Source organism: Acinonyx jubatus, chromosome E1 (genome assembly GCF_027475565.1).
Source record: "Acinonyx jubatus isolate Ajub_Pintada_27869175 chromosome E1, VMU_Ajub_asm_v1.0, whole genome shotgun sequence".
NCBI lineage: Eukaryota > Metazoa > Chordata > Mammalia > Carnivora > Felidae > Acinonyx > Acinonyx jubatus.
In genome coordinates this window covers 1551676-1575401 of record NC_069397.1, presented here as the reverse complement: position 1 = coordinate 1575401, position 23726 = coordinate 1551676, and the positions used below count along the sequence as shown (strand labels likewise).

Here is a 23726-nt window from a genome sequence, read left to right as displayed (position 1 = left end):
TCCCGAGGGCCGGTGTCCTGCGTGCCTCTCTGCGTCCGCAGCTCGGTTCCCTGTCCGCGCCCGGTGGGCCCCACAGTCCGGAGGGCATCGCCCCTTTAACCGCAGTCCAGGGCGCTCCCGGGCCGGTGTCGGGACGGCGCGCGCGCCCGCTCGCGTGCGCGCGCCCGCCGGTCCCCCGCCCCTCGCTCCCGCCCCAGCTCGCGCTGCCCGGGCGGGCGCCGGCCGCTGGCGCCGCCGCTGCCGCTTCTGCTGCCGCCGCCCCCGGGGCGCGAGTCCGTCGCCCGCCGCCCGGGCCCCCGGCGAGGGGCGGGGGCCGCCCGGAGCCCGCTCCGGACCTGCCCGCCGCCGCCTCCCGCGTCCCGGGAAGGTCGCCCCCGTGCTCCCCGCCGAGCCGCTCCGGGAGCCCCGCGGCGACGAGGTGAGAGCCGGGGGGAGGGGGGGCGGGCAGGGAGGGAGGGGACGCCCGCCGTGGAATGTGCCGGCCTGGGGGCGGGGAGCCGGGGTCCCCGGCCGGCCGCGAGAGCCGCGGTCATGTGCTGTTTGTCCCGCGGAGGCGCAGAGAGGTGCCAGGCCCGGGGCGGCCGTCGGGCGGCGGGCCGGGAGCGCCGGGTCCGCGTGGCCGCGCCGGCAGGCCGGGACGGGGCCCTGCGAGGGGATGGCCGGGCGGGGCGAGGCGCAGGTGCCCCGGCGGGGCCCCGAGCCCGCGCCCACCCGCAGCCTTGCCCCATCCGCCGCGACGGCGCGGCCGTGGCGGTTCCCTGTCGTCGCCCCTTCCCTGCCCGGCTCAGGGTCTAGGGGGTCAGGGTTGCGCTTCCTGAGACAGCCTCTGTGATTTGAGCTACTCCCTTCCTGTCCTGGGGCAGACCGGCCCTCTCCCCCTTTCCCATGCCCTGCCCAGGAAGGGCTGCGGGAGGTGAGGCCCAGCAGGACTTGGGTTCGGGGCCCCAGCATCCCGGCCGCTTCACAACCCTCCACCCTCCTGTCCGTGGGCGTGGGCTGCTCAGCCTCTCCTCCCAGGGTGTGAGCACTAGGTCACCCACATTCCTGGGCTCCAGCCTGGCACCTTCCCCAGGGCGGTGGACGCCATAGCGCTAGCCCCAGGCTGGGGCCCGGACATACCTGTTTCCTCTTGGGGGAGACCCCAGCCCTTCTTCCTCCCCCCAATAAACACGCAGGTATTTCACCGGGGTCCCCCAACAGAAGAGCCCCGGGGGGGTTGGTGTGATGGATACAGGATGACCCCACCCTCCCCTGCCCATTGTCCTGGATCCTGAGGAGGAAGTGCTGGGGGGCTGGGCGAGGGGTTTGGGGCCCCCTGGCCGGTCCTGTGGATCCCAGTCCTGGGCTCTATCTCCAGCCCTTGGACTTTGCCCAGTGGCAATTCCTGCCTATGTGGAGCTTGTGGGCTCTAGGTGGGAGCTGGTTTCTACTTCTTGGCTGACCCTGTGGGGGAATTTTAGGGCAGCTTTTATATTTGGGGTTTTCCTTCTTGTCTCTTCTGGGCTCCCACTTTGTGCTTTTGCCCCAGACCTCCCCTCCCTGTCTCACATTTCTGTGTTTCTTCTGTGGCCCCTTCCATTATTTCTTTCGTGGCATGACCTGGATCTGGCTTCCTCTCTCCTATCTCTCCTTTTCTTGGTGTCTGTGACTTTGTGCCATTTCTCTGCCCCTCTTCCTGCCGCCTTCGGTGTCTCTGCCTATGTGTCCCTCTCTCTGAACCACTCTCTGTCCAGCCCCTCTCTCTCTCTCTCTCTCTTCTGTCTGGACGTTCAGTACACTTGTGACTGACGAGGAATAAAAATATCACGGTCCCTGCCCTTGGATTCACATTGCATTCAGCCACTGCGGCGGGACGTCGTCCTTACCTTTCCTAGCGTGACCCCCTGCCCCTGACCTCCGGCCGTGGAGCCCCTGACACACTTCTGGAGCCACAGACATAGCTCCTAACCACTCTTCCCCCACAACCAGGGTTTCCCCCACAGCCCCAGCTGGTGTGGCCAGGCCCCAAGTATAGGATGGGGCTTCCCCTACGAGGGCCGGTGGGAGCCAGAGCTGATACAGCCCCCCTGGTCTGGGGCCGGGACACCAGGTAACTCTTGGATGACGGCCCAGGTCCCTGCGAGCTGGGATATGGCAGGGGAGAGAGGCAGGAACACCTTCGGGAGTCCCTGAGGAGAGTGACATTGGGGAGGAGGGCCAGACACTAGGAACTAGGTCCTCGGGGGTGCTGGGGAGCTGGGGAAGTGGGTGGAGAGACTGGTTCCTAGGAGAAGACGGGTCACAGATGTCTGGGTCCCCCCCAGCGGCTCTGACCACCTTTTCCTTCTCTGTCCTCCAGCTGAGGAGGGTGAGAGTATCTGGAGCCATGGCTGGCGCCTCGGTGAAAGTGGCAGTGAGGGTTCGGCCCTTCAACGCCCGTGAGACCAGCCAGGATGCCAAGTGTGTGGTCAGCATGCAGGGCAACACCACCTGTGAGTGCGTCCCCCGGGGCCTGGCTGGGCACAGGCAGGGCAGGCGGGCCCACCACGCTGGCCTGTCCTGCTGGGCCGAACCAGGGGAGCAGGTGCTAGGCGAAAGGGTGGGGGCAGGCTGGCCTTTCCATGCTCCCAGTCCCTGGGAGGGGGAATGTTGGCCTGGAGCCCTCCATTGCCCAATCGGGAGCCTGCCGGTGGGGGGCGGGTCCTGGGAAGCCAAAATTAGCCTTGGTGGCTGGAGGGGGTGGGGAGTATTAAAGGGGAGAGATGAAGCAGGACAGAGGTGGGGAGTGGGCAGAAGTTGGGAGTCCCTGACCTTGGCCTTCCGCTCTTTCCTTCTGCCGCCTCAGCCATCATCAATCCCAAACAGGGCAAGGATGCCCCCAAAAGCTTCACTTTTGACTACTCCTACTGGTCACACACTTCGGTGAGGCTGTCAGGGTGGGGGAAGAGCTAAGCAAAGAGGGAAGGGGATTTAGGTCCTGGGGAGGGGGCGCTGCTGGGAAATAGGGCCTCCATGACATGGGTTGGGGCTGGGTTGGGAGAACCAGGATCCCGGGTGGGGACGCGTAGGACCCGTAGGCTGTGACCAGGACCCGGATGGGGGAGGGAGAGTCTCTTGGGATAACTGGGTCAGGTAGGAGCCTGCATGGGATCCTGTCAGAGGTGATTAGGCCCACGGATGGGGTTTGCCGGGGGCACATAGGGCCTGTGGGCCGTCATCAGATAGGAGCAAGACTCTTGGGACCCGGACGCTACAGACAAAATCATTTAGAGCTCCTGCTGTCTTTCCCGCCCCCGCTCCACCTAGGCCGAGGACCCCCAGTTTGCGTCTCAGCAACAGGTGTATCGGGACATCGGCGAGGAGATGCTGCTTCACGCCTTCGAGGGCTACAACGTGTGCATCTTTGCCTATGGGCAGACCGGGGCCGGCAAGTCCTACACCATGATGGGGCGGCAGGAGCCGGGTCAGCAGGGCATCGTGCCCCAGGTGTGCACGGGACCCGGCGGGGCAGAGGGGACGTAGGGCATCGTGCCCCAGGTGCGCACGGGGCGGGAGGGCAGCCAGGCCGGGAGCGTCTCCAGCTGCCCCAGGCGGGGAGGAAGGACAGGGGCCTGAGGATTAGGGAGCAGAGACCTGGCTCTCTGAGGCTGTTGGGGAACGTGACGGGGATAGCGGTTGGCTGCTACATGGACTTTGGGGCCCTTTGGGGAGGGGTCTTTGCCCCCCCTAGAAGCAAGAAAGCTTAGTGACAAGAGCCGAGCTTTGGTGTCAGAGAAGCCTGGGTTTGAACCCCGGTTCCACCACGTGCTGCAAATTCATCTTGTCTCGCCATCGTTTACAAGCATAGTTGCCCTGCAGACGTGCGGACTGTAGGCAAAGGGTTGACCGTAGAGACAGCCGGTTGTGGGTAACTGGAAACGGACCGTAATCCTTCCTGACTGTGCAGCACGGGGGCCTTGTTTGGGGGTGTGGTGTTAGGACACCTGCGTTGGCTTCCTGGCTCCCTGAATACTACTTTGTGACCCCGGGCAAGCATGAACCTCTCTGAGGTTGTTTTCCTGTCTGTGAAATGGGAACACCCCCTCCCTCAGGGCTATGGTGAGGGTTAGAGCTGCTTGGGACAGGGCCTGGGGGGCGCGCCGTGAACAGCAGCTTCTCTGTGTCCGCTTCCAGCTCTGCGAGGACCTCTTCTCTCGTGTTAATAAGAACCAGAGTGCTCAGCTGTCCTATTCTGTGGAGGTAAGCCTGGGTCTCGGCGGGGCACGGGGAGGGCATGGCGGCCCTGGGCTGGGATAAGATCAAGGGCCGTCTCCGGAGTCAGGCCGCCTAGGGTCCACTCTCGGCTCTCTCCGCCGTTAGCAGTGGCTTCGGGCAAGTGATTTCGTGTCCCGGCCCCTGAGTGTGTTCGCTCCTGTGGTGATAAAGACCTGCCGGCCCCTCCGAGGGCTGCTGGATCGGTGAGCCCGCGTGTGCGGAGCGCTTAGCGCCGAGTCTGGGCATCACGAACCCTCGGGGTCCTCCAGCCGCAGTCGCCCGTGTCACGTCCAGGGGAGCGAAGGGTGAGTCTTGTTATCGGTATTTTCGCTACCTTTCTCACCTCCTGTGTGTTTCTGTCGCTCAGGTGAGCTACATGGAGATCTACTGTGAGCGGGTACGAGACCTCCTGAACCCCAAGAGTCGGGGCTCTCTGCGGGTCCGGGAGCACCCCATCCTGGGCCCCTACGTGCAGGACCTGTCTAAGTTGGCCGTGACCTCCTACGCGGACATCGCCGACCTCATGGACTGTGGAAATAAGGCTCGGTGAGGCAGGCTGACGAGCGCGGGGAGGGGGAGCCAGCGTCGGGCAGGCGAGAGGCCGCATGCCGTGACCGCTCCCTTCCCCACCCAGGACCGTGGCCGCCACCAACATGAACGAGACCAGCAGCCGCTCGCACGCCGTCTTCACCATCGTCTTCACGCAGCGCTGCCACGACCAGCTCACCGGGCTAGACTCCGAGAAGGTGGGCTTCCTGCCTCCCTCGCTGCTCCCCCGCCCCTTTCCCTCGCCGGGCGGCACCCAGATCTGCCCACCCCTAGCCCCCTCGGCCCCCTGACCCCCTTACCTCCGGCCCTTCCCTCTGACCCCAGGTCAGTAAGATCAGTTTGGTGGACCTTGCCGGCAGTGAGCGGGCCGACTCCTCGGGGGCCCGGGGCATGCGCCTGAAGGTGAGGGGGCTTAGGAGGGAAGGTTGGGGTCGGTGCTGGGGGCTGTGGGTGGTGGTCTCTGGCAGGGGAGGGGCGGGGGGGGGTGCATGGTGTCAGGGACGAGGGCCTCATTCCCACGCTCCTCGTCCCTTTCCAGGAAGGGGCCAACATCAATAAGTCCCTGACCACGCTGGGGAAGGTGATCTCAGCCCTGGCGGATCTGGTAAGAGCTGGGGCTGGGAGAGAAGCGGGTCTGGGACGCGGGACAGGGGTGCCCATCCTGACCCCTCCCCCTCCATCCTCCAGCAGTCCAAGAAGCGGAAGTCGGATTTTATCCCTTACAGGGACTCTGTGCTCACCTGGTTGCTCAAGGAGAACTTGGGTGAGGCCGCCTCTCTGTCTCCACTGCCTCTGCCCCGCCCATCAACCCCTTTGACACGTCTGATGAGTCCCCTTGCCACCCCTAGAATCTCACATCCCCCCCCACCCCGTTGTCCCCTGACCGTCCCCCCTGCCCGGGGAACATCCTCGGTAGGTTTCCTGATGCTGAGGACCCACAAGCCGGGGGGGCCTCACCGCGGGGCTCCCCGCGACCCCTCCCTGACTGCGTGCTGGCCGCTGGCTCGATCCTCCTCCCACCCATCTCTGACCGTCGCTGAGATGTCTGGTGTCTCCCCGCCTCTGACTGCCACCACAGCTAGTCTACAACTTGTAGCTTCACCTTGCCTGGGACAGTGACCCTGCCAGACCCCTGAGGGCACTGAGGCCTCCCTGACCCCGAGACCCGGTCTGACTTCTCTTAGGGCCTAGGCCAACGACAGCTCTGCCCTTTCCTTTTGCAGGTGGGAACTCCCGCACGGCCATGATCGCAGCCCTGAGCCCTGCAGACATCAATTACGAGGAGACCCTCAGCACCCTCAGGTGGGGCTCCGAGGGAGCTCAGGCCGGTGGTTAGGACCCTACCCGCCAGACGGGCTGGCCAGGGTTTAACGGTCAGGGAGAGGGAGGGAAGCAGGCTGGGGGGCGCCCCCATCTGGGCTGCACCCAGCCCTCCCCGCTCCCCTCCCCGCAGGTACGCTGACCGCACCAAGCAGATCCGCTGCAACGCCGTCATCAACGAGGACCCCAACGCCCGGCTGATCCGTGAGCTGCAGGAGGAGGTGGCCCGGCTGCGGGAGCTGCTCCTGGCTCAGGGGCTGTCCGCCTCCGCCCTGGGAGGTAGGGCTCCAGAGGAGGGCGGCTCACGGTCGCCCCTTGGCCCGCTACATCTCTTGGTGGCCTTCGCCCAGGCCCGAGGCCAGAGAGGGGCCACTGGCCACGAAGCTCTCTGCGCGCGCAGTGGCACGGATATAGATGTGAAGGGCGACGTCGCGTGCCTTCAGGCGTTTCAGGGAGGGACTGATTCCCCAGGGGCGTCAGGATGTGCAGGGGCCTGGAGAGGCCACTGGGACTGCTAAAGCAAGGGAGCAGGAGCAAAGGGCCAGGCCTGCGTCTGTGGTTCAAGCGGTAAAGCGGTTAGGATGGGCCGTGGGGGCACCGGCCCTGATCAACCTTACAGAACGTGGGGCTCGGCTGGCCGTGAGCCGCGGCCCAGCTTCTACGGCGTAACGCTCAGCCGTACTATTACCCGATGTGTCCTTGTTGGAGGCTGTGTGATCTGTGCTCCGCGTCCAGTCCCGGGGGCTCTCTTGCTGCAGATGGCCGGGGGCTGGGGGCACAGTGAGGAGAGCGGGGTGTCCATTCTTGGGAAGACAAGAGCCCGGTAGACACGGTGTTTCTTTCCCACATCTGAATGGTCACGTTGCAGAAGCGAGAGCTACACAGGCTCTCTTCTTCCGGAAGGCAGACCTAGACACGAGGGTGCACGTGACGTGAGGCGGGTCGCAGCCACGGCTGACCTTCTGATGGTGCAACTCACCCAGCGGTGGGAGGAATTGGCTGCCTTGTTCAGTAGTGCCCCTGGAGGGCCACACGTAGGGACTGAGTACCCATTTGTCACGGCTGCTGTAGGAGAGCTCCCTGCTTGGCAAAGGTTGACCAGATGACCTTTGCGATCCTTATGGGCTGGTCCCTGCGACGCCTTCTCTGAGTCTCTGATCTGTCTTTTCTTAGCCTCCTTTGATCTCTGTCTCCTTCCCAGGTCTAAAGGTGGACGAGGGGAGTTCCGGGGGTGCTCTGCCGGCTGTATCGTCCCCCCCTGCCCCAGTGTCAGCCTCACACCCCCCGGCACACAATGGGGAACTGGAACCATCGTTCTCCCCCAGTGCTGAGCCCCAGATTGGGCCCGAGGAGGCCATGGAGAGGCTGCAGGTGGGAAACTGGAGCTGGCCAGGTTGGCGGGGGTGGGGGGGGTAGGGGGGTGGGGGGTAGGGGCAGCAGCTGCTGGGGGTCTAGTTCTCCAAAGCCGGAGTTGAGGAGGAAGAGGGAGTCCCAGGAGTAGTGTGGCCCCATGGTGGGTCCTCGTCCCAGACCTCCCCAACCCGTGCCTGTCCCGTGCCCCCAGGAGACAGAGAAGATCATAGCTGAGCTGAACGAGACCTGGGAGGAGAAGCTACGTAAGACAGAAGCTCTGAGGATGGAGAGGTGCGAGTGTCGGGCTGGCAGCCGGGGCCCCGGGGGGCTGGGGGTGGGAGGGAAGGTCAGGCCCTGCAGGGAAGGGGTGCACGGTCACGGTCACGTGTCTCTTTGCCTCCAGAGAAGCATTGCTGGCCGAGATGGGGGTGGCCGTCCGGGAGGACGGCGGAACTGTGGGCGTCTTCTCTCCCAAGAAGGTGAGCGAGGGGTCTGCGGAGGAGGCTCTGCTGGTCGTGGAAGCTCATGGGGTTTGGGGGGTACAAGGCGAGCCCCAACTCGGATCCCTGAGCGTGTCCCTGCGTCGTCTCTGTCCCCACGCCTGCCACCTCCTGTGTGTTGTCAGGCCTCCGTGTGACAGCCTGGGGTGAGGTGCCTTGTTAGGTGCCTGTGGCCGGGGCTCCAGGGTCCCTAGAGGATACTAGGATCCCTGCCCCTCCGGGGAGTTTTCAAGGGCTGTTTGGAACCTGCGTGTTAACAAACGTAAACCTGCACTGGTACGTGAGTTTGTTTCTGGATTTGCAAATTGGTCTCAGTAGTTATCCCGGGAACAGGGGAGGAGGTGGGAGGTTGGAGGCCGGTTGGGGTCGCGATGTACTGGCTACGTATTCTTCTGCACGGCCGAATTTTGTGCCCCGTGCGTGTGTTACTGCTTAGAGAGGCACTGAGAGACGCACCGCGAGAGGGTCGCTGGAAGACGAGCCTGTGGGGAAGAGCCAGGAACAGGCAGCGAACCGTAGGACTGGGGTTGCGAACGTGGCAGGAGGCTTAAGGACGCATCGGTGCAGCGGGAGACGCGTGGAGGCGGTGTCCCGGGGAAGGCAGTCTGGCAGGCGGACGTGCAGGTTGGGGGTGGCCGGGGGGCCAGGCTAACATCAGGCCAAGCGGCACAGCTGGTGTCTGTTGCACCCCTGCCGTGTGGCGGGTGCTCGAGAGGAGGGAGGGAGGAGAGGCCTTCAGTCGTGTCCGGCCAGCACGGCCCAGGGCCCGCCAGTCAGGGCGGGTGCAGGCTGGAGGCCGCCAGGACGCCTGTGCCGGAGTGCACGGTGAAGGGCGTCGTGGGGGCCCGTTCGAGCGAACGGGAACTTTGGTCCTTCCGGGGAGTCAGCCTCGTCTGTCTGGGCCGCGGTCTGAAGTTTGGAGGCTCAGGCCCCGGTCAGGTGTGCCGTGCTCAGAGCTGCCTGGAAGCGGTTCTGGGTTATTGGAAGGAGGCTCCTCCCGATCGATGAGGTCACGGCCGTCCGGAGACGGAGTCTGGAAGGAGGCAGAGGTGCAACAAGAGGGGAGGGGTTTGCCCGGCCTGGGGCACAGCCGGGGAGCGAGAGAGCCGTGGCGGGGGTGCTGGGGCCTGTCCGGGGCTGGGCACTCAGGGGTCCCTCTGTAGCCTATCTCTGGGACACAGGACCACAGGTGGCTCTCTGTGTGGTCTACAGCCACACGGGGGTGCTGGGGGCCTGGGACGCTTCCACTGCAGGTGCAGCGTTAGAAAGATAGAGGGGTGCACGTTTCTTTCTTAGAGGGCTTCCGGCTGCGTGGAGATGCCTTCTACTAAGGTCCGGGGACCAGCGGACGGGGTCTTGTTTTCAGTTCTCGTAAGGGGACCACGCACGCAAGGCCCACCCCGTCCTCCGTTCCTCCCGTGTCATCCAGAGGTGGTCTGTGCACGTACAGGCGTATGGCACAGTTTTGCGCTGTGCACACACACAGCCCGTCTCTGGAACAGCCGTGGTTCCACGCCTGATGCTTCTCGTGTTACAGCGTGTGCGTGCTCTGTCTGTTCTGTCTCGTGGTGCCAAAATGTTCGCGTGGACGCGGAGTCATTTATTTAACCAGCTTCCTGCTGATGGGCGTTGAAGCTGTTTCCTGTTCTTTGACACCACAAGCAGTGTTTCGGTGTGTGGCCTTACGGGAAAGGTTTATCATTTCCAGAACAAGTTCTTGGAGTGCAGATTTGGAGTCATACGGTAGCTGTGTAGGATTTCCACGTATTTCTCTGGAGTGCCTTCCGAAGATTATAGCCGGGTCACTTTGTACTCCCCAGGGCAGTGCAAGAGAGCCGAGTCCCCTCACCCTTTTCAGCTTTTGGTCTTTGCTGGTCTCACTGGAGACAAAGGTGTCTTAGGGTACATTTCTGTTGCACTTGCTTTGCGTGGAGAGTCCTCACGTGAACGGGCGTGCATATTTCAGAAGGAAGGGTGGCTGGATCTGGGGAAAACGGTTTTGGTGGGGGCGGCTCCAACCTGGGAGTGCCCCCGTGCGGATCGGGTCCTGCGGGAGAAGCTGGTTTGTCTCCGAGAGGGCTTAGAGCCTGAGGGAAGGCCCCCTTTTTCTGGGCTCCCATCGTCAGGCCCGGGGACCTCTGCCATCAGTGATTTTTCAAACCTGGCTGGGAGCTTCCATCACGGGGGCCGAGGGGGTGGGCAGGACCAGACTCTGGGCCCTCCGCCCCAGCCTCGGCCCCAGCGTCTCCCTGCTTATCTGCTGGACGTGTTAGGCTTTCAGGTACGGTTTCGTTTGAACAAAGGGTTCCAGGGCTGAACAAAGATTGAAAAGCACTGCCCTAAATCGTGTCCGCTCTCCCGAGGGATGGATCGCTTTCTGCTTCCAGAGCCCATTGGCGTTTGCCATTCTTGGAGCGGGGCTGAGGCTGCATCGAGGGAGGGCGAGAGCGTCCCTGGGGACCAGAGGAGGGTTGCAGCTGTGATGGTTGGGTGCCCAGGTTGGGGCACACACGTGGACACACGTACCCACCGTGGACATCGCAGGGGCGCTCCGTTCAGGGGGCTCCCGGAGAACCATGGCCGGTTACCCCCACCCTGCACTTTCTTGACTCAGGGCTTTTGTCCTGACCCCTCCTTTCACCTGGAACTCTCTTCCTTCCACTGTCCACGTCCTCCTCGTGCTCAGGGACGAGCTCCCATGCTATCCTTGTAGTTCTTCCTTGGTCCTTCTTGCAAGCCCCTCCCTGAGGTGGTGGCACTCAGCTCCCTGGGGACAGAGGGGCCAATGAATGAGTGAGCTGAGGGAGGGCGTGGAAAGGTCAGAAACCACTGTAGGACATCTGTTTCCCACTTGTGGTGTTTTCTTGCCAGTGACTCTGATGGCCCTACTAATGATAGGAGCGGCTGGTGGGGACTTGTCCCTGAGTCCCCAGCACTTTGCCAGGGTCTTGCACATAGAAAGCTCGCAGTAGATCCTTGTAGAACTCGGGCAGAGCATCTTGTGTTGGGGCAGAAGGCTTAAGGAAGCTTCGTGGAGGAAGTGGCATTTGAGACCGATCTTGAGGAGCAGGAAGTGAATGACTTTGACAGGTAGGGGTGGGGTCGGGAGCAAGGCTGTTCCAGGCAAGGAGACCTGGGAGCGGCCCAGGAGGGTGGCCAGAGGTGCAGGGGACCTGTTTCTGGAAGGGTGTTTGGATAAATAGGCTGGGGCACTGATGAGGAGAGCCAGGGGACCAGCATAAAGTCAGGTGGCCGTGGGCTGCCCACCAGAGTGGCCTGAGTTGTGTGGTGAAGGCAGGAAGCTAGAGACCTGTGCAGAAGGCAGGCCTGGGGCAGGGAGGGCCAAAGGAGGGCAGCAGATGAGAGCCGTCCCTGGGGGTGTGGGGCAGGGCCGTGAGGGGGTGTGGGGGAACCCAGGCCGGCTCTCCTGGCTGCCCAGTTACAGCCTGGGGAGGGCGGGGGTGTCGGCAAAGAAACGCCACCCAGAAAAAGTGTTTCTGGGGAAGGGACCGGGCTGGGTTTTCCGTGCAGAGCAGCGTAAGAAGCAGCCAGCCGGGCCGGAGGGATGGACTTCGGGGAGGGAGGCCCCGGCTGGCACCTGCCGCAGGGACCCCGGCCCCAGCGAAGCGGGAGTCTGTCTGAGAACCGGCTGTGTTTCACCCGCTTTTGAATCGAGCTGACGCTTTCCGTTCTTTGGTTGTAAGAGTCGCCCGTGTTCCTAAGACATGCGAGCTGGAAGGCACATGGGGAGCCCAACCCCTCACCCCGTGCCCGCTTGTGCTCTCCAGAAGGGGCAGGATACGTTTTGAAGGAAGAAATGAGACAGGGACGGGGCGTGCAGGGAAGGCAGAGGCGGGGCAGGTGATTCCCCAGGTTTCTGCCGGGGGGTGGGGGGACGGTTGGGTGGGCCGTGGGAGGTGGGAGGGGTACACGGGTGGGCACCTGGGCCCCTTGTGTGTGTGGAGAGGTGGCTCGTGGTGTCCTGCGGTGACCTGTACCTGGGGGTCGGGCGGCTGGGGGAGCTCCCCGAGTAGGGGAGCGGCCTGCGGTGCTGGGACGTTGCCGAAGCTCCCTCCCGCTCTCCTGACCGCTCCCCTTCTCCCTCAGACCCCCCACCTGGTGAACCTGAACGAAGACCCTCTAATGTCCGAATGTCTGCTGTACCACATCAAGGACGGCATCACCAGGTAGCGTTCGCCCCGCAGTCTCCGGGGCCGCCTCTCCTCTTGGGGTGTGGCTGCAGACAGATGGCCACGCTGATGACTCCCTTCCCTGGTGACCTTCCTGGAGACACCCCAGGTCTCAGGACAGCTACCTGCACGGCCCAGGTCGCCCTCCAGGCTTCCCGAGAAGGTGTGAGCCTGGTTGCTCAGCGGCCGTGCCCTGTACCCACCACTTCGGGACGGGGATGGGCCTCGTTTGTGGGGATAGATCCCAATTTACTGGGACACAAGGGGGGTGGGGGGGGGGAAAGCTCCGATTGCCGCCTTCTCAGCCCCTGGTGGTGTTGCCTTGGCCTCCCCTGGCGCACCCTGCCTCGCAAGGGGAGACAGGAAGCATGGCTTCATGTTGACGAGAGTGCCCACGCGGCAGTGGGTTCGTGGGTGGCTCTGACCAAGCCCTGGGGCTCGGGGCCTGGGAGGTCACCTCCTGCAGTCAGTCAGAGGGGTGAGGATGTCCCCTCCCTCAACATAAGCATTACGGCTGATGATCGTGGGTAAGAAGTGAGCCCTCGGGCGACCAGCCCCGGGGACGGGTGGGAGGCCTGTGCTGAGGGTGCCCGCCACACTTCCGGCTCCCTTCCCCCTTGCCACGTGACCCGTGGGTAGGACCTGGGCTTTGGAATCAGGCAGGTCCCGTCTCGATCCCTGCGTCCCCCCGGGCAGGCTGTGTGACCTTGGGCAGGTGGCTTTATCTTTCTGAGCCTCGGCCTCCTTCGTGAACCGGGAATGACCGCTTGGCTCACTGAGATGGGCGAGCTTGTGTTCAGAGGGGATGTGGCGGACGTCTGGCACGCGCTCACAAGACGTTGGCCGTTGCCTCCCCAGGGTGGGCCAGGTGGACGTGGACATCAAGCTGACCGGGCAGTTCATCCGCGAGCAGCACTGTGTGTTCCGGAGCATCCCGCAGCCAGACGGAGAAGGTAACGGCTGAGGGGCGAGAGCTCAGTGGCCGAGCACAGAGGCCTGGGTCAGGTCCCCACGCTGGGACTGTGGCCGTGTAAGAGGGGATGTGTCCGTCCTCAGAGCGGCTTCAAGCTCAGGTTAAGCACTGGGAGAGCGTCCGGGGCCTGGCCGTGTGCACCTGCCCCGGGAACGAGGTCTGCTGCAGCAGGCGGGAGCGACGGGGTCCCCACGGCAGACACACGACACTGAAGCGTGCCGGGGGTGGGGGCAGTGAGGTTCTGCTGAAGATGACATCTTGCCCTCGTCCTTGGTCTTGTAGCCTCAGAGAGCACTCTGGTTGTTTCTTACGGAAAGCCGTGTCCGTCTCGGTGGGGTCTCTGAGTTTATGTCCTGCTTCTGTCCAGCTGTGACGGTAGAGGTTTCTGGGAGTTCACTGGCCCACGCGCCCCTCTGGTTCCAAAACTTCCAGACTTTTAGCCCTAATTCAGCCGTAGCAGTAAAAGCTTTGAGGACTCACAAAAACTGAGGGTGGAGGTAGCAGTCCGTCTGATATTGCAACAGAACGGTACTTGTGCGTTTCCGGGTGTGTTTTGAGGTCGCCGTTTTGTTCTTATCCAGTCTTTATTTTTTTTTAATGTTTTATATTATTTTTTGAGAGAGACAGGGCACGAGCAGGGGAGGGGCAGAGAGACACACACACACACACACACACACACACACACACACACAGAATCCGAAGCAGGCTCCAGGCTCTGAGCTGTTAGCACAGACCCCGACGCGGGGCTCGAACCCACGAACCGCAAAATCATGACCTGAGCCTAAGTCGGATGCTCAACCGACTGAGCCACCTAAGGCAGGACCACCCCGTCTCTGGTCCAGTCATTTTTCTAAAAGGAATAGTTTGGGTGTATGTGGGCCCGAGTGAAGTCGAGCCCTGGGACTCGGGTAGGGTAGGAGGCAGGGTGCCGTCCACCCAAGCACTCGCGGAGCCTGGAGCCTGGAGCGGTGCGCTGTGCCTCAGGGCTCTGAAGGAGGGGCAGGGAGTTGGGGCGCGCACGCTTTTTAAATAAGAAAAGACGCTGCCCTGTGGCTTACAGCTCAGGTCGGACACCTGCCTGGCGGGCTGCACTCTGGTTCAGGGTCTGCAGGTTAATGCAGCGGTTCTGGTCTCATTCAAGTCCTCAGTGGCAGCAGGTGCTTCCGGCGTTGGCGGGCCGCAAGCTGTCGAATCAGTTCAGCCCGGTGACTTACGGCCGAGTTCCTGTTCTGTGGTCGCCTCAAGCCACGTGCTAGGTCACGACCAAACCGTACAAGGCCCGCGGAGCGAGCCCAGCCTTGGGAGCTCAGAGCACGTTTGGGAAGGTGACGGGCAGGCAGGGGACGGTTGGTTACATAGCAGTGAAAGCAGCCGATGACCCTGTGCCCCAAAGGGTGGGGTCTGTGAAGGTTCAGTCTGATCCGGTCTCTGTTCTTATGGCGGACTTGAGACTTGAGCAGACAGGCGGGGGGGGGGGGGGGGGGGGCGGTGGGCAGCCCAGCCAGAGCTGTGGACGCGGAAGAGCGTTTATTACTGACCATCCAGCTTGTGCTGTTGCGTTGTCTCACGCAGCTCGCAAGTGAGGGACCTGAGGCTCTCGGGGGTCAGGGGACTTGCCCAAGACCACGCAGCTAGAAGCCGGCAGAGCTGGATTGGAACACTGCTTGGCGGGCTCCAGGGCTGTGCTCTGAGCTCCGCCTGGGTACGGGTGGCTGTGGGTCCGGGAGAAGGCTGGAGCAAAGTCGTCTGCTCGCCCGGCCCCACTTCCCTCCACAATGCTCGTCTCTCCAACTTTAGATTATCTGCTCATTGACTTGTCTGACTTACCAGCTGGAAGTGAGCTCTGGGAGAGCGGGGACGTGGTGGTTTTTTCTAACGTTCATTTACTTATTTTGAGAGAGACCGCGCATGCTCATGAGGGTCAGAGAGAGGGAGAGAGAGAATAATCCCAAGCAGGCTGAGCGGAGTTTGGTCTCACAGACCGCGAGATCATGACCTGAGCCGAGATCAGCGGTTGGACGCTCAGCTGATTGAACCACCAGGCGCCTAGGGATTTGGGTTTTTATCTCCAGTGTATTTCTAAGACCTAAAATAGCGCCGGGCATATAGTGGGGGTGCAAAGCACTCACGGAACGAACAAACGAACGGATGAATGAATTTGGGGCATGGTGGGAAAGGGTAGGGAGAGACTGGTCCCCGTTACAGCCACCCCACCCTCTCTGCCACATCCTTCTCTTTCCCGCTGTCACTACCTCCGCTGCCCCGGAGCTGAATTCCCTGCCAGCTTTCTTCTCCCGCGGCGTCGGGAGCCCCCTCTGCCTTACGTCACTGTTCGCTCTGCTTCCCTTGTCACTGTTAGTGTAAGAACTCAGCTCCATGTAGCACTTTGTTTTTCTGTCCCTCAACCATTCCGTAAGGGAGGACTTGATCATCCCAGTTTATAGAAGCCGCAGAAGTCAGGCGATCTGCTCAGTATCCCTCAGCGAAGGCGTTGCAGAGCCTTTGGGACACCAGGGTCCCTTGGTGCCAGCGAGGCGCCAGTCCTCGAGGGCGGGAAGCTGCCTCGTGCTCGGTGTCCCAGCGAGCAGCGGGCTCCGTGGCTTGTACAGAGGACCGAGGAGCACCCTGGCACATGTTGGAGTCCAGTCGGCTCTGTCTTGTCACGTGGACACCGTGCTCTGCGGGCTGTGGCCCGAGAAGAGTAGTCAGGCGGCAGTTTGCGAAGCGCATCAGACAGCAGCGGGCTGGGGGCCTGCGGGAGGGGTCCAGGCTTGGCGCGGGATAGCGTTCGTTGGAAAGGAAGGAGTGGGCATCGGGAAGGCAGAAGTGACAGCCTGCCTGGACGCGAGGGACAAAGCACTCTGAGAATTACTGTCTTGCTGAGCCGCTGCTGGGGAGGTTGGAGGGGGGGCACTAGGGAGCTTCTACAGAGGCTTCTGGAATTGTAGCTGGGGCTCTAACCCTCCTTCTGCTCTTCCTTTCCTGTGCTGCCTGCCACCAGAGGGGCCGTGGCACCCCTGACAGGTACTGGAGGGCGGGCCTGGGGGCGCGTGCATGTCTTTTGGGGGGACTGCAAGATGGGAGTCTGTGAGCATCACCCCCTCCCCCAAGGGCCTAATGCCCCCCCTCCCTCTCTCCCTCTGCTCAGTGGTGGTCACCCTGGAGCCTTGCGAAGGAGCCGAGACCTATGTCAACGGGAGGCTGGTGACCGAGCCCCTGGTGCTGAAGTCAGGTAGAGGAGACCGTGTGCTGCGAGCGCTCCGGGCAGGCTGGGCCAAGAGGGTCCTGGGCAGAGGTTGCCGGGGCAGCACCCGGAAAGAGGAAGGGACTGGGAAGTGAAGAAGAGGGACCCTGCCCTTGGTTTCTCCCATGGCCCTGGGGAAACGGGAAGAGTGTGCATGCTTCTGGGCTCCCTCTGGCTGGCAGGGACCAGTGGGCAGGGGCTCAGACTGCCCTCGGGCTTGGGTGGCCGGAGACCTGGTGGCAGGGCTCCTGGGCTTGTGGGCAAGGCCCGGCTCCCCGTGGGCGCGGGGATGGGTTTGCCGCCGTGGGGAGCGAGCCCACCCTTCTCTGCTCCCGTCTCCAGGGAATAGGATTGTGATGGGCAAGAACCACGTGTTCCGCTTCAATCACCCGGAGCAGGCGCGGCTGGAGCGGGAGCGAGGGGTGCCCCCGCCCCCCGGGCCGCCCTCCGAGCCCGTCGACTGGAACTTCGCCCAGAAGGAGCTGTTGGAGCAGCAGGGCATCGACATCAAGCTGGAGATGGAGAAGAGGTGTGGGGAGGAGTGCTCTCTGGACCGCCCCCCTCCCGTTGTCGGGGACCCCACTGCGGTGGCTTCAGAGCCTCATGCTCTTCCCCCCTTGCCTCCCAACCCCAGGCTGCAGGACCTGGAGAATCAGTACCGGAAAGAGAAGGAGGAGGCTGACCTTCTGCTCGAGCAGCAGCGACTGGTGAGGGCTGGCCAGGGCATGGGGGGCAGAGAGGTGGTGAGGGCCGGCCAGGCATGGGGGGGCGCACGCACAGAGGGGCACGGGAGGGGGGCAGGGAGGTGGTGAGGTGTGTGGAGGGGCATGCAGGGTGCATGCAGAGGGGCACGCGGGGATGGGGGGAGGGAGCATGTGTGCGTATAGAGTGTGCAATGGGGGCCAGTGGGGTGCATTGGGGGTGCAGAGGCAGGAGACGGACTGGCGATGCAATAACCCAACTCTGCCTTTGGTTCATGCTGTGTGAGCCAGAGTGGGGAGTGGGCATGGGGTCGGTGCGTGGCCGTGGCATTTAGGAGGAGATGGGACCGAAATGTGACTCGGGGAGCAAGCTGGGTGCAGGGAATTAGCGTCCCTCCCACGTGAGCAGGGCTTCCTGGACTCGGCCTTTGTGATTTTCACGCATCCAAGTACTGTTTGTGCTCTGAGACTGTTCTTTAAGCGGGCCTGCCCTTAGCGCGGCCCCGTGTGCGGACCACCCGCACTCGGCACCGCCGCAGCTCCGCTCGCGGGGCTCTCTGCCAGTCAGTGTTCCACGGGCGCGCGGATTTGCGGGGAGACGCTAGGGCCAGCGGTCCAGACAGGGCGTCTCTGGGGTCGCGGGGACCGGCGGGCCCTGGGGTGTCCTGAGCCCCCTCCCCGTTCTGTGTGTGTGGCCCCAGTACGCGGACTCGGACAGCGGGGACGACTCGGACAAGCGCTCGTGCGAGGAGAGCTGGCGGCTCATCTCGTCCCTGCGAGAGCAGCTGCCCCCGACCACCGTGCAGACCATCGTGAGGCGCTGCGGCCTGCCCAGCAGCGGCAAGCGCCGGGCCCCGCGGAGGGTGTACCAGATCCCCCAGCGGCGGCGGCTGCAGGGCAAGGACCCGCGCTGGGCCACCATGGCCGATCTGAAGATGCAGGCGGTGAAGGAGATCTGCTACGAGGTGGCCCTGGCCGACTTCCGCCACGGCCGCGCCGAGATCGAGGCCCTGGCCGCCCTGAAGATGCGGGAGCTGTGCCGCACGTACGGCAAGCCCGAGGGCCCCGGGGACGCCTGGAGGGCCGTGGCCCGCGACGTCTGGGACACGGTGGGCGAGGAGGAAGGCGGCGGCGGCGGCGGCGGTGAGGAGGGGGCCCGCGGGGCGGAGGTGGAGGACCTCCGCGCCCACATCGACAAGCTGACGGGGATCCTGCAGGAGGTGAAATTGCAGAACAGCAGCAAAGACCGGGAGCTGCAGGCCCTGAGGGACCGCATGCTGCGCATGGAGAGGGTCATTCCCCTGGCGCAGGTGCGGAGGGGAGGCCGCTCGGGTCCTCCCAACACCCCTCCCCCCAGCAGCCCCAGCCCCCCACTAGAGGGCCCCCTTCCTGCCCCTCCTGGCGCATTCCAGGCTAACGGAAGATGCAGATTGCTGCCCCCCCCCACCCAGAGCCTGTCTTTGCGGGTGACTCCGCATTTGTAATGAGTCCCCGGATGTTTCAGCAGCGCCCCGCACCCCCCTCCCCCATTCGGTCCTGACCGCAGCCCCGCCAGTGGTGGTGGGATCACCGAGTCCGTTTCTGCTGGCTTTTGCCCAACGAGTTAATCTGTGTCTTCCGTGGGCCAGCCTTCGCGCTGGGCACCCGGGTTACTGGCCGCGGACACGCGGTGCTCTTCCTGCTTGCCCTCTGGGGGCACAGGATGGGCAGGCAGCCCTCAGCCCGCCGGGGGTTATTGGCGGCTTACCGCCCCCACCCGCCCTGTACTTCCAGCCCCAGCAGCTGCTCCTTGACCTTGCTGTGCACCTACCGCCTGGAGGCCGTTGCGCCTGGAGCGCCTTCCGCTCACCTCCTTCAGGCGTTTACTTCGGCGATAGCCTCCCGGTGGATGGGTCCCTGCCGTGGCCACCTTCACCTTGGCCCCATCCCCTGCCCGGCTCTGCTCTTTATCCCAGTATACGTGTTTTGATAAAGCACATCATCGAATACATCACATAGGCTTTTATGTAATGTACCCGATGTATATCGATATAAATATTCTACTTTTAAAAAGTTAACTTGAGGAAGAGAGCACGAGCAAGCGGGGGAGGGGCATAGGGCGAGAAGAGAGAAGCCTAAGCAGGTTCCGTGCTCAGCGGCAGAACCTGGGCTCGAGCCCACAACCCTGGGATCGTGACCTGAGTGGAAATCAAGAGTCAGATGTTCAGCTGAGCCATCCAGGCGCCCCTAAACATGCTCTTATATTTGACTTCTTATTGAAGCATAATCTATGTACCATTCCACGGTTTTTCTCGTGGATGGATCAGCTGTCTCTCTCCCTTAGATGATGGCAGGTATCACTGACCTTGTATTCCCAGGGCACAGAAGGTATCGGCAGGACTTACCGAGTGCCCACCGGGTGCGGGGCACGGCTCTATTCACCCCGCGGTGGACTCACTGAACTCTTACAGCCACCCCCGCGGTGGGTGCCCTTACTGAAGGGCTTTTGCACAGGAGGGGCCTGGGTGCCGAGGCAGGGACAGAAGTGGCAGGCCAGGAAGGGTCTTAGGTCGCTCGTCCCCCACCCCCACACAGGCCTGTGCCCTTAAACCACTGTCCCAGCCCCCTTGTCTCCACGCTCCTCTGGGGCCCTCCTGTGGTCTGTGCTCACCGCCCTTCTATCCTCTGCCCCTCTCTTCCTCCCAGGACCACGAGGATGAGAACGAAGAGGCCGGGGAGGCCGCCTGGGCCGCGCCGCCGGGGTCAGAGGCGGTGGAGGAGGAGGCCCCCAGCGAGCGCGCGGCCCCAGCGCGGCCCCCCTCGCCGCCCCTGTCCAGCTGGGAGCGGGTGTCGCGGCTCATGGAGGAGGACCCCGCCTTCCGCCGCGGCCGCCTTCGCTGGCTCAAGCAGGAGCAGTTGCGGCTGCAGGGACTGCAGGGCGCGGGCGGCCGGGGCGGGGGGCTGCGCAGGCCCCCCGCCCGCTTCGTGCCCCCTCACGACTGCAAGCTGCGCTTCCCTTTCAAGAGCAACCCGCAGCACCGGGAGTCCTGGCCGGGGGCCGGGGAGGCCCCCCCCGCACCCCAAGCTCCCGAGGAGGTGGCGCCCCCTCCGGCCGCCCCCGCGCGCCGGCCCCCCAGTCCCCGGAGGTCCCACCGGCCCCGCAGGAACTCCCTGGACGGAGGCGGCCGCTCCCGGGGAGGGGGCTCCGCGCAGCCCGAACCCCAGCACTTCCAGCCTAAGAAGCACAACTATTACCCCCAGCAGCCCCAGCCGTACCCCGCGCAGCGGCCCCCGGGGCCCCGCTACCCCCCGTACACCACTCCCCCGCGGATGAGGCGGCAGCGCTCGGCCCCCGACCTCAAGGAGAGCGGGGCGGCCGTGTGAGCGCCCCGACGGCCGGGGCCGGAGCAGAGCAGATGCCGGAGCCGCCGCTTTCCCGGGAGCCCTGGGCAGGGAGGCGACAGGTGGGCGAGAAGGTCCGAGTAGGTGATGGACGGCGTGGCAGAGGCTGGGCCGGAGGCCGCAGGAAGGAAGTGCGCACGGAGTTGCCAGGAGCAAACCAAAGTGAAGGAAGAGAGGGTGGGGGCTGCCTCGGGGCGCCCCTTGCAGAGGGGGGGTCCCACAAATGCTGCTAGGGGTGGGGTGGGGGGTAGGGGTGCCGCGTAGCCAGTGTTTGACTTTCTTTTCAAGTGGGGACACCGGGGGGGGGGGGGGGGGAGGGGAGGACCCAGGGTGAGGCGAGTTCTCTTCCCTGCCCCGACTGTCTGTCTGTCTGTCTGTCTGTGGTGGGCTTCTGTTTCCAGGGAGGTGAGGTGTGGCCGACCGGAAGTCATTCCCCTCCCCTTCCGGGCCTCCTGCTATATTTGGGGGCCCTGTCTGGATTCTGGTTTGGCTGGGGTCCCACGAGGATGTGGGACCCTTCAATAAAGGATAGCAAACAGAGCCGGTGCTGGTTTGGTCTGGCTTTAAACAGAGGGGTAGATGATCCAGGGAAAATGCACAGATCCTAAGCGTGCGGCTCGGCGGAGTTTTACCTAGGTGCGCACCCTGGGAATCATCACCCAGATCAAGACACAAGAGCGGTCGTCTTGGTTTCTTGAACGTTCCACCCCATGACTCTCCCTTCAGGGTGCCGAACCCAGTCCTGATTTCCCTCCCTCCATTTTGGTTCACCTGGTGCCTCCCTTTCTGCCCCCCACGGGGTGCGTGGTCACCGACAGAGGAGAGCGGGAGGGATGAGGGCAGGGAGAGGGAGACCCACCTGTCCGTTCCTAACAGGACTTGCAGGATTTGGGGGCAAGGCGGGGTTCAGCTCCACCCAGCCCCTCGCCGTTTGAAAGGTCTTCCGCAGAGGGAGAATCCACCCCCCCCCCTTCCCGTTCTGTTCTCTTGGACTTTGGAATGTTGATCAAGCCCACTGCACCCACCTGATTATTTTCTTCCCATCTGTGGTCCCTGCCTTGGGGCAGGGCGCGTCCCGCATCCCAAGAAGCCTTGTGTCTTGAGACTGTAGCAGGAGGATGCTGCTTGCTCGCTTTCGTGTCCTGGCCTGGAGGAACGAGGTTAAATCGTATCCCTGCCCTGCGTGCACCTTGCCAAACTCCGGAATCTTCCTGTTCTCAGGAAAACACCTCCCCCGTTTGAAACCGTGAGCTGTTTGCCCACAGCTTCCTGATGTCAGTCTCCAGGCACTAGCGGTCAAAACCATAGACACGATCCCCAACTGCAGCCAAAACCACGGCCCTGGGCAAGGGTACGATTGTGTTTACTCTGGGTTTCCACGCCCTGGTGCTGGCTACCTTCATTTTGGCAGCTTTGACTGCCAGGTCTTCAGGGACCTGTTGACAGTGACCCAAGATCCAGAACGTAATGGATAGCTTGGCGGCAGTGTTTACTTGAGCAGTTTATAATCTGGGCAAGGAGATTAAATGTGAGCAAGAAAATGATAGAATACAAAGTTCCCCGCAGGTCAGAGCAAGCTGAGCAGTTGGGACAAGTCATGTGGGGGCTGAGATGGGAGAGACAGCTCACTGTTTGAACACGCAGTTGGGTCGGTTTGCCTGGGTGGCTCAGTCGGGTAAGCGTCCAACTCTTGATTTTGGCTCAGGTCATGATCCCACAGCTCCTGAGATTGAGCCCCAACATCAGGCTCTGTGCTGAGGGCCACAGCCTGCTTGGGATTCTCTCTCTCTCTCTCTCTCTCTGGCTCGCTGCCCCTACCCCACCCATATTCTCGCTTTCTCTTTCTCAAAGTAAATAGACATTAATTAAAAAAAATAAAATAAAATACAGTTGGGTTATTTTTCCCTAAAGCTGCCTTATATAAATGTGTATTATCTACTGTAATCAGTCTTTTAGAAGTGCCCACCAATCTTATTTGCTACACGTGCTAACATTCCATAACCATGCCAGACGGCCCTGTAACGTCGATCTGTTTTGTCTCCATTTTTCAGAGGGGAAGACAGGCTTGAATACGATTAGTGAGCTGCCCAAGGTCATACACTTCCTAAGAGAAAATGTTAGGATTCCCACCCAGGCGATTTGACTGAAGCCCAGACCCCATACTGTGTCTCACACCCCTAGCTTTCCTTCTAGAAGCCAGCATCCCTTCTCGCCTTAGGTATTCTCGAGTATTTCCTGAGTCTGCCTCCAGTTTCTCGCCCCTGAAGACCTGAGAAGGGGGGGGGGGGGGAATCATGGGCAGAAACTGCCAGTTTTCTTGTCTGCTCAGCTTGGACATTTCTTCCATTTCACCCTTGGTTTCCTTGGAAATTTCACTCGCTTTTTTTCATTTCTTTCTGGGGGGGGGGGAGGCTTTTTCCTTTTGTTAGGTACTCATTTGGACTTTTTGCTTTTTCACCTGGAGTTTTGGGATCTTGAATAAATACATTTGGAGATCCCAAAACTTTCTTCAAAAAATAGCCTTCTTCATACCTTTCTATATATTCCCAGCTTCTAATTTGGCTCGAAGATGTAAGGTCAGCGGGGACTTGATGACATTTTGGTGCAGGTAGACCTTGGGTACCTTCCACTCGCCATCCCGAGAGACCCTCCTTTCCTGCCCGATCACCGACTTTGCCCGCACCGGCAATGTATCCCTTCATGTGAACTCTCTGAAACCCTGGGTGCCACTGGGCTCCTGCGTCCTGTACCAGTAGAATTTTGGGGGACGCTGCCTACCCAAGGCAGGCTGGCTTTCAGTATCCCCCCTAACCTCACCCAGGTCTCAGTCTCTCCCCATAGCCCCGCTACTCTGTGCTGCTTCCTTAACACATCCAGCTGCCTGCTAAGGTTGGCTTTAGTGCCTGCCCCCCCCCGCCCCCCCGCCGAGGTCAAAGACCAGCAGACTGTGGCATCATGTGGAGACAATGTCTCCTCTAAAGGTCTGGCCACCAGATGGGTGCTGTAGAAACTGCTCCTCTCAGCTTTAAACAATTGCGCAGTGGTGGGAGCGGCCCATTAACCTACGGTATCCCTGACAGCTTTATCCGTGAGCGTTTCCACCTCGGCTACCCCGCCCCGCCCGCCCCCCCCCCCCCCAATCCCTGGAGAAGGAACATGTTTCCAGATACCTGGGAAGGTGTGGCCCTGAGCTCCGATAGCTCCAAGTCGATGCCCCAGGCACATGGACTAACCTGGAGAGCTCTCCTGCTTAGCAAGCGAAGCTTCTTTAGAAATGACCGT

The 23726-nt window shown here is 62.5% G+C and overlaps 1 protein-coding gene across 3 annotated transcripts; it reads left to right on the top strand.

The window, feature by feature from the left end:
• Window positions 1-183: 183 nt before the first annotated feature.
• KIF1C (kinesin family member 1C) lies at window positions 184-20984 on the top strand. 3 transcript variants are annotated; one of them, XM_027047458.2, is made up of 23 exons: window positions 185-418; window positions 1969-2089; window positions 2339-2471; window positions 2825-2901; window positions 3286-3465; window positions 4153-4218; window positions 4601-4779; window positions 4868-4979; window positions 5107-5184; window positions 5321-5386; window positions 5470-5545; window positions 6006-6084; window positions 6236-6381; window positions 7304-7473; window positions 7667-7746; window positions 7859-7934; window positions 12063-12142; window positions 13004-13098; window positions 16267-16350; window positions 16705-16891; window positions 16997-17069; window positions 17765-18373; window positions 19749-20984. In XM_027047458.2, exons 3-23 carry the CDS (start codon window positions 2366-2368, stop codon window positions 20424-20426), a joined length of 3297 nt encoding a protein of 1098 aa, XP_026903259.1. In that variant the 5' UTR covers window positions 185-418; window positions 1969-2089; window positions 2339-2365; the 3' UTR covers window positions 20427-20984. The 3 variants fall into 3 exon arrangements, with proteins under 3 accessions (XP_053068584.1, XP_026903259.1, XP_026903260.1); XM_053212609.1 differs by lacking the exon at window positions 1969-2089 and having other exon boundaries at window positions 184-418; window positions 5473-5545; XM_027047459.2 differs by lacking the exon at window positions 1969-2089.
• The last annotated feature ends 2742 nt before the right edge of the window (window positions 20985-23726 follow it).

What these genes read in the sequence shown, in the direction of transcription:
- KIF1C (XM_027047459.2), top strand. Translation starts at nt 2,366, where the DNA reads ATGGCTGGCGCCTCGGTGAAAGTGGCAGTGAGGGTTCGGCCCTTCAAC. An exon ending in CCCGGGGCATGCGCCTGAAG is followed by an intron (nt 5,185 to 5,320) that starts GTGAGGGGGCTT and finishes GTCCCTTTCCAG; the next exon opens with GAAGGGGCCAACATCAATAA. An exon ending in ATCAAGGACGGCATCACCAG is followed by an intron (nt 12,143 to 13,003) that starts GTAGCGTTCGCC and finishes TTGCCTCCCCAG; the next exon opens with GGTGGGCCAGGTGGACGTGG.